This window comes from Pagrus pagrus (genome assembly GCF_965226575.1).
Source record: "Pagrus pagrus genome assembly, chromosome: 15".
In the NCBI taxonomy this organism is placed as follows: domain Eukaryota; kingdom Metazoa; phylum Chordata; class Actinopteri; order Spariformes; family Sparidae; genus Pagrus; species Pagrus pagrus.
This window is the reverse complement of record NC_140199.1, coordinates 26089073-26107678: the sequence shown is the minus strand read 5'-3', so window position 1 is coordinate 26107678 and position 18606 is coordinate 26089073. Positions and strand designations below refer to the sequence as shown.

At 39.8% G+C, this 18606-nt stretch overlaps 1 protein-coding gene across 1 annotated transcript; it reads right to left on the bottom strand.

The window, feature by feature from the left end:
• Positions 1-7392: 7392 nt before the first annotated feature.
• Positions 7393-13649, bottom strand: prokr1b (prokineticin receptor 1b; the record flags this gene model as incomplete). The annotated part of the gene is made up of 3 exons (XM_084374963.1): positions 13612-13649; positions 12070-12730; positions 7393-8116 (listed from the first exon to the last, which is right to left on the bottom strand). The coding sequence occupies exons 2-3, from the start codon at positions 12531-12533 to the stop codon at positions 7393-7395; spliced, it is 1188 nt and encodes a 395-aa protein (XP_084231089.1). The 5' UTR covers positions 12534-12730; positions 13612-13649.
• Between the last annotated feature and the right edge of the window lie 4957 nt (positions 13650-18606).

Below are 18606 nucleotides of genomic sequence, written 5' to 3'. Positions count from 1 at the left end.
CTGACACTTGTTACATATATATATATTCAGAGCAGCCCGGACCCGGACCTAACGTAGCAACATAAACTTGATCTTGTATTAGCAGCAGCTGTATGCCTTTGGCTACGGTTAGCAGAAGGCTAACGTATTAGCAACTTCTGACAATGCGTTATCGGTAGCCGCTGTCACCTGGCTGTTTACATGGTAAATCAGCCCACACAACCTAACCACAATCACAGCAACTGTAGTTGTTAGAGGAAAAATAATTTAGCAGTTTACCTGTCCAAGAGAAGAACAGCGAGCTCCAAGTCCAACTTCAAACCAATGTTATCCCGAACTTCTCTCCATCTTTGAAATGCAACGCCAATATCGTTACGTGTTTTATTGCGTTTGTTGTCAGACTGTCTTTTAGACTACCTTTTTGACGAATCCGTCTTCCTCTTCTTAGATTGTTTTGCACTGAAAGCGGGTGTTTCCAACCGTGGAATCGCAATCATTCCTGTCCGGTCATCCGCCATTGCTGCAGACTGGGTTTCCACCAAAGAGACGTGAAGGCACATCTGCTTTAGTAGAACAGCCAATCACAGGGCTCGCTCTCTCAGCTGCTCTGTGATTGGTCAAAGTCTTCCACAGATTCTTTGCAGGCTGAAAACAGAGCCTAGAGGAGGCGCACAGGTCTGCTCTCCTCTTACATCACTTCATTTACAGTATCCCCAAGTTTTTGCCGCAAATAAGCTGCCTACCGAGCCTTTAATGACCCATAGATGCTATTAATGCGAGGAACACTGTATTTATATTCAAAGAAGAAGTCATTGGCTGGCTGAACATGACCCTAGCATGACCTAAGAGTGAGACAGGTGTAGTGTATGTGTGGTTTGTTTTCAAATCAAAGCAAAAGAAAATGTTCGCCGTATTACACCATCCCAGAAAAAGTTTGTCAGACATGACATCTCAAGAGGAGGCACTAATAGGCAAGAATTTTCAACACATCAAATCTCAGCATCCACTTTAAAAACACGCATGAAGTGTAAAAAGTGTAAAACGATAAACTGGATTTGAAGAAAGCACAAATCTCAAGGAATCTGCATGAACTACACCAAATTGTACATAAGATGACCAGCTTAGTGGAGGATGCAGAGTCTCAAAGCCTGACAGTCCAAAAGTACACATGGTGCTACATAACCACGCAAAAAAAGCAGAAACCTTCTAAATATTTTCGATATTGCCTTTTAAAATTATATGTTAGGCAAGAAATCTTTTCTTAGTTTGCAGGTGAGTCCCAGGTGATTTGATCTGTCATTTACACCTTGACAGAAACACAAATGACAGCTGCTAAGGTCACATCACTCATTAAATATATGGCCATTTTGGGAAAACCATCTGTGTCCCATTAAATGAGATGTGAATTGCCATTAAACTGCCCACAGATAATAATAGTGGTAACGAAAGTGGCTGGTAGTGTCACCACGTCCCCCTTTGTTCAGGGAATGTTGCCCTAGCTTGACCCTATACTTCCTGTTAGACTGAAAGCCTGTCCACCCGTTAAACTGATCACCTCTAACCTGAACAAGCTGACTCATATCTGTTTGAATTCCCCAAAATAGACAAGGAAGGGCCCTCACTGGGACCTGCAGTCACCAGCATCAACTCATGGAGATGTAACGTTAACAAGTACCTAGCTACAATTTTAGATCCCTTAGTTGGTAAGCCTGTGCACCAAGCAAGGGTCCACAAAACTGGCTCAACACCCTGGCTAACAAAACAATTCTTGCCTCTGTTGCGTATCCGATGAATAAGATTCATAATAGATGATTGTACACCTCATAATTTACACTCTGTGTCAATGTGTAGGGCAATGGATTGCTGTGTAGCAAATCAGATTTCCACAGACATGCAATTTGTAGTCAGTGTGACTGAGACCTTAAAGGTGCCGTAAGAATTGGCCACCTATCGAAAACATTCTGTCAAGACAAATAGAGGGCAACATATCACCAGAGTGACCGCTCCTTAAGTGGCCACTAAAAGTTAAAGCCAGTGTTTGATTTGTCATTTCTCAGCTTCTGTAGAAACATGGCAGTGCAACATGGTGGAATCTGTGGAAAATTGGACCTGCTCCTCTATCAAGGTTTCATTTTTAAGGTACACGATTCAAGTCATTATACAGTAAAGAAAAAACTATTCTGCCCATAAATCCTACCTTTAAACATAGTCTATTTGGACATTAACTAATTTTGTGAACATAATGTAAGGAATATTATTTCTATAGTTATTTCTGGTGATAGGTTTCCTTCTTGGTATGCCACATGGCTCATCAACACAAGCTTAAACTAGTGCACATAGGGCTGACAACTTGACTTTACCTCTAGGCAGTAGGTGATTTGTTAATTTTTAACAGGGGGGATGGCTCAATGGGAGAACCACCCTGCCCCGACACACGTATGTACACCTCCCAAAGGACATTGTTGCAGGATGCCTTAACTGTAACTGTGACATTTCTAATTCTACAACTCTACTCTTTATCCAGTTATCTTCCTTCTCTCCCTACTACAATTGTCTTTTTATAACTGTATTAAAGTAATGAGTAAATACACCTTTGAATTGTATGCAGTGGACTGAGTTTATTCAGGCAGGGTTTTCTCATGTTTCTCACAATTCACTACAAGCAGGGTCATTTTAAGTTACATGACCCACATGACCTCTTGGAATCTCTTTTCTTAGTTCCTGTCAGTACACGTGCTGCAGCATTCTGGACCAGCTGGAGACTCTTTAGAGACTTGTTAGGGCAGCCTGATAATAGAGAATTACAATAGTCCAGTCTGGAAGTAACAAATGCATGGACTAGCTTTTCTGCGTCTTTTTGAGACAGGATGGGCCTGATTTTTGCAATGTTACGTAGATGAAAAAATGCAGATGTTTTATGTGGGAGTTGAAGGACATATCTTGATCAAAGATAACTCCCAGATTCCTGACGGTGATGCTGGAGGCCAAGTTAATGCCATCCAAACTCGCTATATCATTAGATAATGCATCTCTAATGTGTTTAGGACCAAGTACTATAACTTCGGTTTTATCTGAGTTTAACAGCAGAAAATTGCAGGTCATCCAGGTCTTAATGTCCTTGAGACATGCATGGAGTTTAGTAAGCTGATTAGTTTCATTTGGCTTTATTGATAGGTATAACTGTGTATCATCTGCATAACAATGAAAGTTTATGGAGTGTTTCCGAATTATATTTCCTAGAGGGAGCATATATAAGGTGAATAGTATGGGTCCAAGCACGGAGCCTTGAGGAACACCATGACTAACCTTGGTATATAACGTTTCAGAAGCGGAGCCTTTTATCTGCCCGATTTTGTTGACTTGCTCAGATTTTGTTGATCTGGTCATTTTTCGTTTTTATACAATCAGGAATCTGCACAGGGTGTTTTATTTTGAAAATTGACCGGATGCTCTATGCCGTTCCTGTGTCTCTGACTTCCTGCTGGCGCGATCTCCTCTGCGCAGTTTGTAGCGCTTTCCGTCAAAAATCAACCAGGCAGCCAGAACGCAAAGCGGCCTTGCACGGCTTGACTCCACTGTGCGCCGGAGCGGATCGCGGCCACTTGTGATTTGTAACACACTTTCTGCTACTAGGGGATGGAGAGTGATGGCAGGTTAACAAGGGGGATGCTTTTTGGTAATTTTGCTAACAAGGGGGATGGCATCCCCCCTCAAATCGCCTACTGCCTCTAAGTGAATGCCAAACAGGCCCTTTCTCTGTCAAGGTTGGCTGGACAGATGGTACCAAAACAGTGCTGATTATCCAACATCTGAATGATTCTTTACATTGAACTTATTCTGCTATTACTCTATAAGCTGAGACACAGGCATGCCACTCTAAATAATGAAAGATCTATCTTGTGATTCTTTAACACAGCTGAATATCAACTATTTGGGATGGTCAATGTATTTTGGCAATGGCTCATAAGATAGTCCCAAAGTATAGTATAAAAAAAAGAAGCTTGCATGAATTTGCTGCTTTATATTCAGCAGCATAAGAAAATGTAAAATTCATGAGCTGGCCAGGTTGTTAACACATGTTTAACCACGGGTGTCAGGATTTCAGATTTTTGCAGTGCATAAAGCCAAATGAGAACGGAACACTTGCATGCTGATTTTGAGAGAAGGACATCCAAAACCCGAGGCTGATGCTTTTTATTCTTCTTAACAACCACTGCATTACCAATTTATCCACCAGAAAAATAGACACCTATCTAAATTATTTACAAGGACACACATTCCAGGTAGATCTTTATTCTTGATGCAGTCACTTCACTTGTGATTGAAATAATCTCACTGAGTGTTCACTGTGGACCTTTTTTTTCTCGAGTAAGACTGAACATAACTGAGAGATAAATCCCACCACTCCTGATACTAATATTTATTTCACAAGAAACCTGGGATGGTTGAAAAAAACAAAAAACAGACAAGAAGGCTGATCTTAATCCCTTGACTATTTATGTTCATGTCTATACATGACAAAGTTTATGATGATAGTCACAATGCCATATGCTGTGAAGTATCACACATCTGAAGATTAACAGCTGATAATAAAGTCTATTGATGTTATATAGGGCAGGCAATGTATAGGAAAAAAGCAAATATAATTATAGCTGCTGCGCAGCGATGGGTCGGGTCCGGGCTATTTTTGGCAAATTTAGGCAACTCTGAGGCTGAGCAACAAAGTGTAGAACAGGAAGACAGACAGTTGACATCATAATGTTCAGTTTGCATTAGTTGAGGCTTGAACTTACAACCTTTGACACCTAAGTCCATCTTCTATCTCACTTAGTTAACTGGCTAGTGACAGATCATGTGAGGCTTCACAAAGTGAGTAAGCTATACACTGTCATGCAGGCATATTTGTAACCACTGTAAAAATAAAAAAAAATCTCTGCCTCCACATTTCCTGTCTCTCACTGTATTATCCATATAGGCAAAAATGCCCCCCAAAAAGATTGGTTTGAAATAGTGCTCTCTTGATTTAATCTTTGTTTTGCTGTGATTTTTTTATATATATGTTCCCCACTCACTGAACTAGATCACTGATCCTGTCTCCTACTCTCAGCTGGATCAACTTTAAGTGATTCTCCTTCTTCAGTTTAAATGGAGGGTGTCAATCAGCATTAAAGCACATTACCGCCACCTATGTATGGACTGGAATTACATCACCACAAAACAAACACAAAGTAATAAAAAATTCAGTTATTAGGAAAAAAATCTGAAAATACACATATTGCATCTAGACAGCATGGAGATGTTGGTAATTTGTTTTTAAAAATGATTGATTTGCTCCATAAGTGAATAACTGATGTTTAGCTATTTCATTACTGCATTGACTCCAATTGTTCACATGAAAGAAAAATTTAAAATGCTGTGAAAAATTCAGTTTTTGAGGCTCAATTTTTCATAAATCAATGAGGAGAGAGGAAATAGGTTTAAGAAGTTTTACAGTTTTTGAAAAAAAACTGAGTGATGTACTTCATGATTTTTAATAGGTTTAAATGTACAAAAGTTTCTTCAATATTGAGTTCTGAAGCTGCAGCAAGTATGGTTGATTTGTTATGATTTTTCAAAGTTTTGAACTTTAGACGCTTGCTGTAGCACCACCATCAGGACTATTGGCTTGGGTTTACAGCTGAGGTAATCTGGCATGAGACTGGACCTTTGTGCAAAATTTGGTTAGCTTTCATCCATGGTCCAGTCCAAGCTATTTGTTTTTATTTAATTTAGAGGCTTGCTGTGATGCCACCGTCAGGACAATTGTCTTGTGTTTCATGTTGAGGATATCTGATATTTTGATCTGTCATCATCATCATCCTTGCTGGGTCTTGAACCCACAACCTCTGACACCAAACACTAGCTCCTAATGTCAAAATGTCAGAAATTCTGTTACCTGAACAAAAATCTGATAATACATCAACCATGACTGCAAAATATTCTCAATTTTTTTCAGGAAGATTGAAAATGTATTTAGCAAGAATTTGATAGTATATGTTTACAGTACTGTTTACAGTCAAACATTTTGATGCACTGTAGGCTTAATTTTTGATAAATCAAAAATCCGAGAAACAAGTTTTGTGGAGGACGGTCTGAAGATGCTCTCTAGCAAGTTTGGTGACAATTGGGCAAAAATTGTGGGAGGAGATAGGTTTTATAAGTTTTAAAGGTTTTGAAAAAAAACTGAGTGATGGACTTCATAATTTGTAATGACTTTAAGTGGACTAAAGTTTCAGCAGTATTGGGGCTACAGTTTGGTGAAAGTTTCAAAACTGTAGCATGTACTGTTGATTTTGTAGGTATTTTTTAAGTTTTTAAATGTAAACACTTATTGTGCCCCCCCCCCAGGAGGAATATTGACATGTCCTTGGAATTAAGTAAATCTAGCATGGGGCCGGACATTTCTGTAAAGTTTGGTGAGTTTTCGCCCATGGGAAGTATGACTTCCTCGGAAGAAGAAGAAGAAAGAAAGAAAGAAAGAATTCCTAGGAATACAACAGTGTCCTGGCAGCTTAGCTGCCCGGACCCTAATTATAGATTTCTTTCCAGTACTGCACTGTTTATTAACATAAGCACACATGTATTAATCTACAAAGAAAGCATGCAATTCTTTTCGCGGACAGATAAACAAGAAAAAAAAAAAAATCTATTTAAGACATTCAAAAGACCTTCTTAATACGCTACATTCCACATAATTACAATAAGAAAAACATCAAAAACACAGAAATAGAGGTACAAAATAGTTGTCAATTCAATTATTTTAGTGTCAAGTCTTATTTGACCTTACTGAAAAGCAACACAAACAACACAGATACAGGCAATACAAAGATTAACTTTATGTAGTCGACATCATGGATCAGTAAAGGTCAGCAGCAGCTGTTATTTACAAGTCTACCATGTGTCTTATCCACATGCTACAACATATAACTTATCACAAGTTTATAGTCACTGTATGCAAAACACTTACATTCTCATAATACCCCAAACAGCAGTACCATATGTAGTAAGCTTAAAGGTATGGATGGCAATTCTGGAGAAAAATATTTTATTGTTGAGTCAAATACCAACGCTTTGGGTCAGAATTTTGGACATAATACCAACCCATAGCGAAGGTATTTGACGACTTACTGTAGGTATGAGTCTCAACAATCTAACTATTTTTCTCCAGAACTGCCATCCCTGACTTTAACATCAGAGCTACGATGCTCCAGTAATCAATATATTGTGAGGGTTTGACCTTTCCTTGTGGTTCAGTATGCCTGTAATCTTTCCAAAATGTGATTTAAACATGAGAAATGTGCCATGTTGGAACATGACCCTCAAACATCATGTAGCTTCTGTATATCAGCAGTCCAAATCTAAATGACTGTTATATTACAGGTTTTCTTCTCTACACCTCAGGTGAATGCACTCAATCTCCTCTGTTACAGGCATGGAGGAGGTCCGAATATCCATCTCGTCTACAGTCTTATTGGGGGCATATGACGACCTCCAGTGCAGCAGTACAATCTTCTTCAGGTACTTAACTGTGTTGTTTTTGACGCTGACAAAGCAAAAGGTATTGATCATGCTGTTGCTCATTGCAATACACTCTATGATGTAGAAGGCGACAAGTGAGTTCTTCTGACGGGAGATGAGTGTTGGATGGAAATCTCGCAGGATGGTGAAGCCATAGTACGGTGCCCAGCACAGGATGTATGCTGTCAAGATCGCTATCAGGACCATCACTGTCTTGCGGCGACAACGCAACCGCTTCCTAATCTGCTCCGTCTGGAAACCTGGGACATTCTTGAACCAGAGCTCACGGGAAATTTGGGCATAACATATTGCCATGATGATCACAGGCGCAACAAACTCCACAGCAAAAACAAACAAGAAGTAGGAGCGATAGTAGGCCTGCTGGTCCACAGGCCAGATCTGGGCACAGAAGACTTTATGAGTGGTTGGGGTGGTGCCACCATGAGGATACATGGTCTCAGAGGCAAAGTAGGCAGAAGGAATGGATATCAGAATGGGGACAATCCATACCCCTGTTATCAGGCAGTAGGCAGTTTGATACTTCATACGAGGCCGCAGAGGATGGACTATAGCCATATACCTGGAAAAACAAAGACTTATTGTTACATCAAAGAAGCAAGGAGTGAGTACATAATACAAAGCAAAGTATTCGATTTGGCAATTAAATGGCTCTCTGTCACTCATGGAAGATTAAACTACAATATACAGTGGTCTATTATTCAATTAACTAAATTTTCCATATCAGTAGAAGATCATTTTTCTGGATTCAAAGAGGAACACAGGCTCTTTGCCCTTGAGGAACAATCTTTGATCCATATGCAAAGCATGACAGTGCACTGAATTGAGTGGCAGGTCTTGTAAATGCGCCAACATAAAATTGTGAGTGATTCATGTTTCTTAGAGATGTAAAACTCTGTAAAAAAAAAGTCCTGAAACAATATGTTTATAAAACATGTGTGTATGTAATACTATTTTCATTACTATGGGTTCGACCTCTTCAGTGTGGATATGGAACCCATATGATCAAACTACTTTAAAAAAATATTATTCAATATCTAAAAAAAGAAAAAGAAAAAAGGTGTCATTCAAAATACATCTTCCAATAACTGTCTGATATACATGATCCAATTTGTTTGAAATGTACTTGAATAGTCATGTAAGAAGAGCAAACCTGAATTTTTGTGCACATGACTGACATTACACATTACATTAGTCAATACTATGAGATGACATCTGTCATGATCATGACATAGCGCACCTACTTACTGTGTCATGCTATTTAGCTTCATGTGTTAATACTACATTAAACTGTCATGTGTGGTTGGTTTTGACATTGGGTGTCATGACACCATTATAATTGAGTTGTGAATATTTTTCTTGACCTTATTTTTCTTGACCTTGACTACAGTGGTACAATTTGGGCTTGTCATTAAAATGTTAAAGAGTGTATTTGCACTGTCAAAAGCTTTTTGTACAAAACACCCAGGCATAACCTGAGTAATGTAGCTTATGCTGTTCAATGCAGCCAGGACTGCACAGACTTGTCCAGTGGGGAGACACATTCAACCTCTCCATAAATGAATGGCACAACACAGGAGGGCGAGCTCCTCAGATCAAGACTCTGCTGTCCACTTACATCTGAAGGAGAAAAATCATTTCTTTGAGGACAACAATGTAAACATCTTGGCCAGAGAAGACAGATGGTTTGAAAGAGTATAAAAGAATCCATCTATGTCAAACTGGAATGACTGTCTTTGAACAGAGGAGGTGGCCTAAGACATTATTTATCACCCACCTACAATGCAGTACTGAGTTCCCTCCCCAGACAGCTTAACAGCCATTCACACCTAGACTCACCTAGCCTTAGCAACCCACATGAAGGCTGGTCGGGTCAACGACCCACAAGTGGCCCTAACAACTCTGAAACTCAGAGCTCACACGTGTCCTTAACGACTCTGTAAGAACACTCCCAAGCAGAGTTTAAAAGCCTGAAACCCCCCTCCAGTTAGTTAGAACTGAAGAAGCCTCTTGGATGAGAGGTGAAACGTCTTCAAGAAACTGAAACAAGTCCAGTTACCCATGATACAGCACTTAGAAGTCACTGTACCATCAACATAATTTTGAAGCTCTTTCTTAAGGTAAAAATGGGACATAGTGTTGCTTTAAGTTCGAAAATAAGTGTTCTAAATTTTAATTTGCAACATCATTACACAGCATCCTCTTAACTTCATTCCCATTGACATATACTGTTCTAATGGCAGATAAAGTTGAGCTAAATGTCAACTAACAATTAGTTTGGAGGTTAATTTGTTGACAAGGCAAGAAATGCTCTCTAAATGCGCCATTTAATTAATAATTCAATTAAATTGTTTTGCATAGATTACTCATCTAAATTATTGGATACATTTTTATTTAAACATTCCATATGTATTTTCAAAAACCGTTTTCCAATTCTGCTGCAGCATTATCATTTACACATTCTCCATAACCTGCTGCACCCAGTACTCATGTCGGAAGGAGTATTGACTGGGCAGTAATTTTTAATGATTACTTTGGCAGACTAAACAGTCATTATCCAGCCTCAGCATTGTAAAAATAAATTATGCTTCTTTATGAAACTGTCGGTGTTGTGTGCACCCATGCGCCCACACACAGTATGTCTCCCTACATTTATGTGTGTACTACAAGGAATTGTCACAAAATCAGAATGTAAAAAGACAAACCCCTATTTTTCTCCAGAAGTAGATCGAATGTTTTAAATAAATATAATATTCCTTCCACCAGCTGTGGCTTTTTGAGGCATTTAAAAAAAAAAAGGGGGTAAAAAACTTCAGAGCAGGACTGAAACTAGACTGAAATAACACTCAACCTGACAACAAAGGAAGCAGAAAAAAGAATCCCTCCACAAACACATAGAGTGTTTACCCAACCCATTAATGTAGTACAAGGAACAGTGAGGGATGTGGTGGAGGTTGCATTCAGGAGACCAGGGTTCACTTAAAGTTAGTGTTTCAATTTGTGAACTTTTGAAAATTGAACTTTTAACACACAAAACAGGAGGGGGGCTTGGTTTGAAAGTGCTGAAGGAAAGCAAAAAATCAACAGCAGCCATTTGAATCACTCAGACTTTCATCGCAATCTTGGTCTTTCTTATCAACACACAGGTGCGGTCAGTGATCCCGTCAGCTCAATCAATTATAAGGAGAAAGTGCTATGTTAGGCTATCTTACTTAATATGTGGCATAGTCCAAATATCGCTCATGATCTGTGCCTCTCCCAGAGCAATCGTGGCCCTGGTATCTTTTCAGTCTATTTGAATAAAGGCATGTTTCACAGCAGACAGTTTACTTTTTGGAATAGGAAAAGCACGGGTGTTACTAATGCTGCGTCCCAGACAACTCGGAACTTGAACATTTCTGAGCTCTTACTAGGAAATGTACAATGAAATGCCATTTGAAGTCACAATTCCCACTCATAAACTCAGGGTGAGGGAGCCATTGTCGGACGTTGTCCATTAGAAGTGAGTGTATTTGTGGACTACAGTATTTGTATAAGGCTCGTGAATGAAATGTTATGATACATTCTCAAGTATAAAAATGCCATAAAATAAAATGTAATATGGCTTCTGTTACCAAATGTGTTGTTTTTCCGTCTCTATTTTGTTTATTTATGCGAGGAGACTGTACTGATGAGAGTTCGGTTCTGTGTACACTTGCCAAAGAGATATCAATTTGTTTTGGTCAGCCAAGTTTTTTGTTCACTTTTGGCATCTTGCACCTGGAATGCTTTGAGGTCGAAAGTTAGAAGTTTCAACTAGGACCTTCTGACCTCCTATGTTGACTGTTGTTCTCGTTATCCTCCAATCATCTGAGCCAGATCGTTGATCGCTTACACTAAACTAGCATCAGCAAGACATGCAAATATTGCTGGGTCTATTGCTCACCACATAGTTGGTTCGCCTGTCTTAAAATAGCAACTTCGACTGCAGATTTCCCATATTTGGGAATACTGATCGTTTTATTGTTCATGAGTGTGTATTGTTTCTTAAATGTTGAATCCCAGTAGAATACGTCTTTTGCCTCTGAGGTCAGCTCAGGAACTGCGCATGTACAACCCTGATTCCAAAAAAGTTGGGATGTGTAGAACATAAAAAAAACAAAACAGAGTGCTTTAAGGTTAAGCTAAGTTTCAACAATATCCTAATTCAGGTAAATTTAAATGTGGCTAATGGTTTATTGTAGCTTGATTGAATCCAATGAGACATTATGTTTAAAATATTGATTTTACAATACAGTCATTTTTATTGAAAAGAGCACACCTGTTGTTTGAATCTAAAATTCTGTTTACTATTTTTTCCTATAAATATCATGAAAAAGGCATTTGTTTCAATATTTCATTGGATAGGGGAGATTTTGACAGATAAAAACATCAACAAGCTTTATTGATCTGAATCCTTACTTGAAGAATTTTTCAAGAAGCTCACAGAGACACACTCATAGACCCACAAAAATATCAAAGAAATAACAGACTCACCTGTCAACTGCAATGGCAAGCAATGCGTTCGTGGACACGTAAAGTGACACCGTCCGGAGATAGTTGACAGAGGCACACAGCACCAGTCCGTGATCCCAGGAGAGCTGTTTCACCACATAGTAGTCCACCAAGAATGGGCAGCACACCACTGCCACAATGAAGTCTGAGATGGCCAGGTTGGCGATGAGCAGATTGGTGAGGTTGCGGAGCTTTTTGTAGCGTGTCAGCGTGGCGATGAATATGAAGTTTCCTAACCCACAGACGAGCATGATGCAGACAAGCACCAAACCGATGACAATGGTGGCCACAAAGAAGGCCTGGCCCTGCGTGGTGTCTGGGATTTCACCAGGAGGGATGCTATAGTCCATATAATAGTTGTCCATGTAGTTATCCATCTTGCCTGTTGGAAGACTCTCCTGCATCTCTCTATAGGCTTCCATATGGCTGATGTTGGAGTCCCCCATGTCTTCGCACACACTCTTATTTTGGTTTAGAAAGACTTTTGTTTGACAATTTGCTCCAACTAATTAGCTGAAAAATGATGCTTTGCTGTACATGGTGCCAATGTATCCTTGAAACCTGCTTATTTATTAAGTTGTTTGTGTGGAGATGGAAAATTGAAGAGGGTGAATCATCTCTGAAAACAGCAGCAAATCCTCACCTGGAAAAGAAAGTTCCCGTCTCAACATTACTCATGCAGGGGTCAGGATGGCAACAAGATGATCAAAACACATTACAAGATCTCAGCGCTCCGGGTGTAATCATGCTGACACGCGTGACTTTTCTATGATATCCTCTGATGAAAAATGTTTGTGGGTGAGGTCATCATGTCTAGCAAAGGCTTTTATGTAATTTAAGAGGAGCTTGTCACTTTACAGCAAGTCAGTGTCACAGACTAGGCTCAGCGTGATGACAGGGCATTTCTCGTGCTGCAAGGGGGGGCTCACTTGAGTCAAATAAGGGGAAGAGCAAAAACTAGAATTTAAAACCAATTCAAGGAAAGAAAGAATACATTTAACAAGAGCATAGCAGATTTCTGTTGTTGCAGTAGCACAAGAGAATAAAAACAAAGCACACGCTCCTTTAATCTAGGAGAGAAATGAAGATGATGTCATTTGGTTTTGCAAAGATTATTTTTTAATGGGTAAACATGAATAAAAATTACATTTTTTTTAATTAAAATGCCATGCAAAAATATCTTATATCTGCAGAACTAGAGCAAACATTTACTTTGCATTGTATTAGGGCTCTGAGGCAGATTATAACTAAACGTGGCTCTATTGAACTACAGGGGGTTTCAGCTGGAGTATTGGGCACCTGAGCTCAAAGATATAATTGCAGCCTTGAGGGGAAGACTGTGAATTTAAATAATTAAAGTTAAAAAATTAAATAAATGAGAAATTATAAATGAGAATTAAAACACACTCAAACGTAACTTTGAGCCGAGAGAGAGGCGTTTTCCTTATCCTCCTCCAAAGACATTTTCATCTCTAAAAACACAATGAATGAAAACAAATCTTAGACATTCATAAAGGCACTTACCAGCAAACAAAAGGTTCCGCGCCTTTCCTCGGCTAAATAATAATAATAATAATAATAAAAATAGAAATAACAATGTCTTATAATATGTAGGCTATTAGTTCTCTATTATTGAACAATCCCAGTAGTGGAGACAGCGGGTCGCTCCATCAGCTTAAATAGTATCTGCAGCCGGTCCGCTCCGCTCTCCTCCTCCTCGTCCTCCGGATCGCTTCTTAGAAAGACGAAAAGTTGCGTCTGTTTCTCTTCAGCTTCAAGTGAGAAATACCAGGATGACGCGCGGTGGAGAAAAAAAAAAACACATGGCGCGTCTCCCAGGAGGCGCGAGGGAGGCGGGTGCGCGTGCGAATGCTCGCCAGGGTTGTAACAATAAAAAGTTCATCAGCTAGATGGATGTGTTTAAAGTCAGTGTCCATAGTGTGGGTGCGTTTCCTCAAATCTCTCACAGGACTGAAGGATGGCGGAGAACACCAAAACACACATGCAGTCACTCTGTCATTAATGTCATCTAGGCCTCCACTTAAAGTCTCTTGTTTGAAAAATAACTCAACAGGTGGATGCAATGTTTGACAACAGTCATTTTGGACCCATTTTTTCAGCTGAGAAGACGATCACATGTATGAATATCTCAATTTTGAGTCAAAACAGCCCAGAAATTGAGCTGACAACAGTGTTTCTCAAAGAGACTCAATTGGTGGGTGCATTATTTGGCGCAAAAGAAAAACGATTTGTTTTATGGTACAAGTTGCAGTGCATCCTGTGCAAGAGCTTTTCGACAGTGAGGAGGATGAAAAGGAAACTTGGGAACATGCATTTATTTAAATAGTTGTTGCTGAATGGTTACAGTAATCAAATTAATAACAGGGAGTCATTTTCTACCAGAACAATCTGTCATTTTCAAACATTCATATCTCCACTAGTTTTCACTTTCTTGCAACCAAACGTTGGTTCTGTGCAGTAATTTTGATTCTGTAGTATTAATGTAGTTTTATCGCATTAAAAGTTATTTGGTCCTGCATAAAAACTGAGTGACACAGATCTTGTTAAATATGGCTTCAGACCTGAAAAACACACTTTTTGGGTTATTTTGACTGTAGGCTTTAGAAGCATGTCTTTGAAACTTTTCTATGTGAAAGTGTTGATAGTCATTGCATATATATGAACAATTCAAAGATGCTGTATCACTCCATCATTTATAATTTTTTGTGTACATTACTCTGGCTGTAATACCACATTCAGTGGTTTTATTTTATGGGCAGATATTTGTACTGTGTACCTTCTGGTTTTCTGTCTGATACCTATTGAGCCTGTTTTTCATTGGGTTCTCGAAATTTGCCAGTTAACTTGTGATGGTTTGATTTGTTGAATACTAGATGGTGCCATCTTGTTACGAATACCAGGACATACTATTAATTTCAATTCCTTAGCTCAATACTTCTGAAGATACTGTAGATCTGATTTTTTCTTTTTTCAAGAAAATCCATGACATCAACTGGAAACGGCTCTAGATTTTGGGTGAGTTGGCATAGAATGACCCAAAATACACATAAAATTAGCTTATTTTTCCAGGGATCTCACCAGTAGCCAGCCAATGATAGAAAAGTAACAGCATGATGCCATGTTCAGACCAAACGCAATGTGAATTATTCGCGTGACTAGATTACATACAAAGTCAATGATTAAACGCAATTAGCCGACTATTTGCGGAGTGAATGGCGCGTGAGCTGAAATTATTAATCTCAAGTGTTCACACTGATGTCAACGTTGCTGATGTCTGGCCATTTGTGGACACAGGATAACACTTCTACTCGTACTGAGACAGGACAAATAAGGAGCTGCCATGGAGGGAAGTGAGTGAGAATGTCAGGCTACCTGGTAAGTTTTGGAAATACGCCTCAACACTGCACAGCAAAGCAGAACTCCATTCAGGGAACAAGCATTTTAAAAGTTGTTTGCTCGTCGTCTGGCCGACAGACCTGGTGAAGCATGAGTTCAGGCTTTTTACAAGACGACATTATGATGTTGTTATTTCAGTGTCCTGCTGGTCCATTTATTGCAGTCAGATCACAGAGAAATCTCTTTGTTTTGGGTTCATACTGATGTGGTTCGTGGTTATTTCTGAGTGACGTGAATATTTTCTTTGCGTTTGGTCTGAACACAGCATGAGAAGATGCACATTTGCTAAGCGATAGTTACTAAAATCTCTTCTGTCCTGGAGTTATCCTGGGGAAAATATCTGTTTGTCCCAAACACATTTCCGAATCATCCCTGGGACACCATTAGTCTCAAGCCTCGATGCTTCACTTCAGGGTCTGGCTGCCATCTCCACCATTGGGCACTATTGTGCATCTGTTAGCAGCCCTTCTTCCAACCTTCATCTTAATTAAGCAGTGTAATTCCAGATGACCTCGGGGTGGATAAACCCAAACAGATCTCCTGGATAGTGTTGCTCTGGGTCTCAGGGAAGAACCACACAATGCCAGTGCATTATATCAAAACATATCCCAACTTGGGTATAAAAGTGCAAGACAGAGTGAAAAGAGAGTTTATTTATCCATTTATTTGGGTAATGCCAGCTGCAGCTGCTTTATTAGGCCCAGCCTCAGCCACCGGTGTGTAGTAAGTAGACCACAATCAAATTATTTGTTTCATTTTGGCTAAATTGTTTTGTTGACTTGTCTTCCAGCTTTTAGGTGGTCAAACATATTTGGTCCTTTTCATTGTGTTTGCCAATATCTCGTAAAAGACATGTAAGAGTATAAAAAATCCCCTGTGCTTACAAGCACAATGTTGTTTTTGTGACTTTGTTTTGAGCTAATAATTGACTTAAAGGATAAGTTCACTCAAAAATGAAAAGTCAATCATTATCCTCTCACCCCCACGCCAATGGTAAGTCAGGTGAAGTTTTGTTTTGTTTTGCACAAAACATTTCTGGAGCTTCACAGCTAAACAACGTGGCAGCATTTAAAGCTTTTATAAGCTGAATTCTTCACTTTAGCTGCTAATACGGTCTGAAGTGGGTGCAAGAGATTGACTGTGTGTCCAGGGTGTAAATAATGTCTGAGTTGATGACTAATGTTGCTTTTTGGGTGAACTTACCCTTTAAGCCTCGGACTTTTGTGTAAGGCATCATATCGGCGTGAGACTACATGACTTTAGCATACTTTGCTTTTGTGAGGTTTGGTTGCTGGCGGACCCAGAAGCAGAGGTTTATTTACACAATGAGGGAATTAGACAAAGACGAGGGCAGGCAGGTGAGCTGGTTGAGACAAGAGCCAGTGGTAAAGTGGTCCAACTGGGTTTCCAGAAAGGTGTGGGATTCACAGGTGAGCTGGAGAAGGCAATGGAGCAGAGAGCTGAGCAGAGAGAGGCTGGCGATATCTGCACAGGAACCAAGCAGAAAGTGGAAACATGAAAGTCACAAACGAGATCAAAAACATGAGATACTACAGTTGGGATTACGCTGGAGTGTCACCGAAGGAGTCGGAACAAAGGCACTGGAGTCGGGGAGAGATCAGGGTAATGTAGCAGGAGGTGATGAGCTGATGACTCACAGGTGCGTCTCTCTGTTGCAGCAGGAACCAGCAAGCCACACCCATGAACACAATCTGTTGTGAATAGGGTGTCATGTAAGTGTTTACTCCATTTACTGGGTGTAGGACTGTAATTGTCTCAGATAAAGACAGACTAAACATGTTTTATCATTTACACCTGGCACTGATTGCGCATTAGCACAATCTCAGAAGGAGATTGCTTTTCTCATAATAAACAAAATACTTTCTGTACTAAAGAAATATCCATTTTTGAATTTCAACAAACCTGTCATTACGTTGAGTGCGTTGAGGATGAACTGCGGTATTGAAAATGCAATACTATAATTAGCTGGACTGAATTTAATTTTATTTCTTTTCTGGTTGGGGGTCGGCATGGAGACAGAGCTGTAGAAAGCTGTCATCACTATATCTCTGTGTTCAACCATCCTGAACAGCAGATAAGGTGGCACAGACAGCAGCACTGATGACCTTTGAGGATCAATTCCTTATTGTGATGGAAAGCTACCACTGCTGCTCTTATATTCTCTCTGACAATCATCTGTCAATAGCAGCGAGATGGCTTTTTGCGTTGTCTCACATTGAGCGCAGCGGACTGGCAGATGTAGCGCAGTTTAAATATAATAACAGATAACAAGGGACTCATCTGAAGCAGCAGACATATCCTTCTGTCTTCTATGATGCACACAGGAGAAGAAACAAGTTGCTTTCCTCTCTCCATCCCCTTAAGCTCATAGGAGATTAGAGGAGTGACTTGCATGTTCATATTTGTTTTTATATCCATTGAGAGGCTACTTAATCAGGCTTGTCTGTCACTGTAGTCCGGGAGGCATGACCAGCAGGATGAACGCTAGGCTTTCATTTCCAACACTGGACAGCTCTCTAATCTCACCCAGGCCTCTGATTTACTGCCAGTCGTAACCAAAGAATACAGACGGAAAAACAATATACACAAGAGGTTTAATCTATGGTCTCTGCAGAGGGGTGGAGATAGTCAGGTAGTTTATTGGTGACGATGTTACGGAGGAATAAGCAGCAGTGAATCAGAATCCATACAAATATATATGTGTGAGGTTTAAATCTGAACAAAGGTGCTCTGTTTTGGCAAAATGTTGCCTCTGCTGGGGACACTGACTCAGTCTTTGTCCAAATGCTCAGCCAGTACACAGCCACACTGACTGATATTCACTTGTGTTTCTCTGTATTTCTTTATCATTTGCTCATTATTTCTCTCTTTATGTGAACACAGTTGTGTGGCAGCAAGCTACTGACTATCCAGCTGGGTTTACTCGTGTCTGTAGGACACAGGAGTGTATTTATCTCCTTGTGGGCTCCCAGGAGGAAAAATACACATTGTTTGTGAACCTAACTGTCTGCAGGTTAGAGGTGCCCTTGTCACTGTGCATTTCCTACTGGCTGTCACAACACAGTTCACTATGTTTGAAAG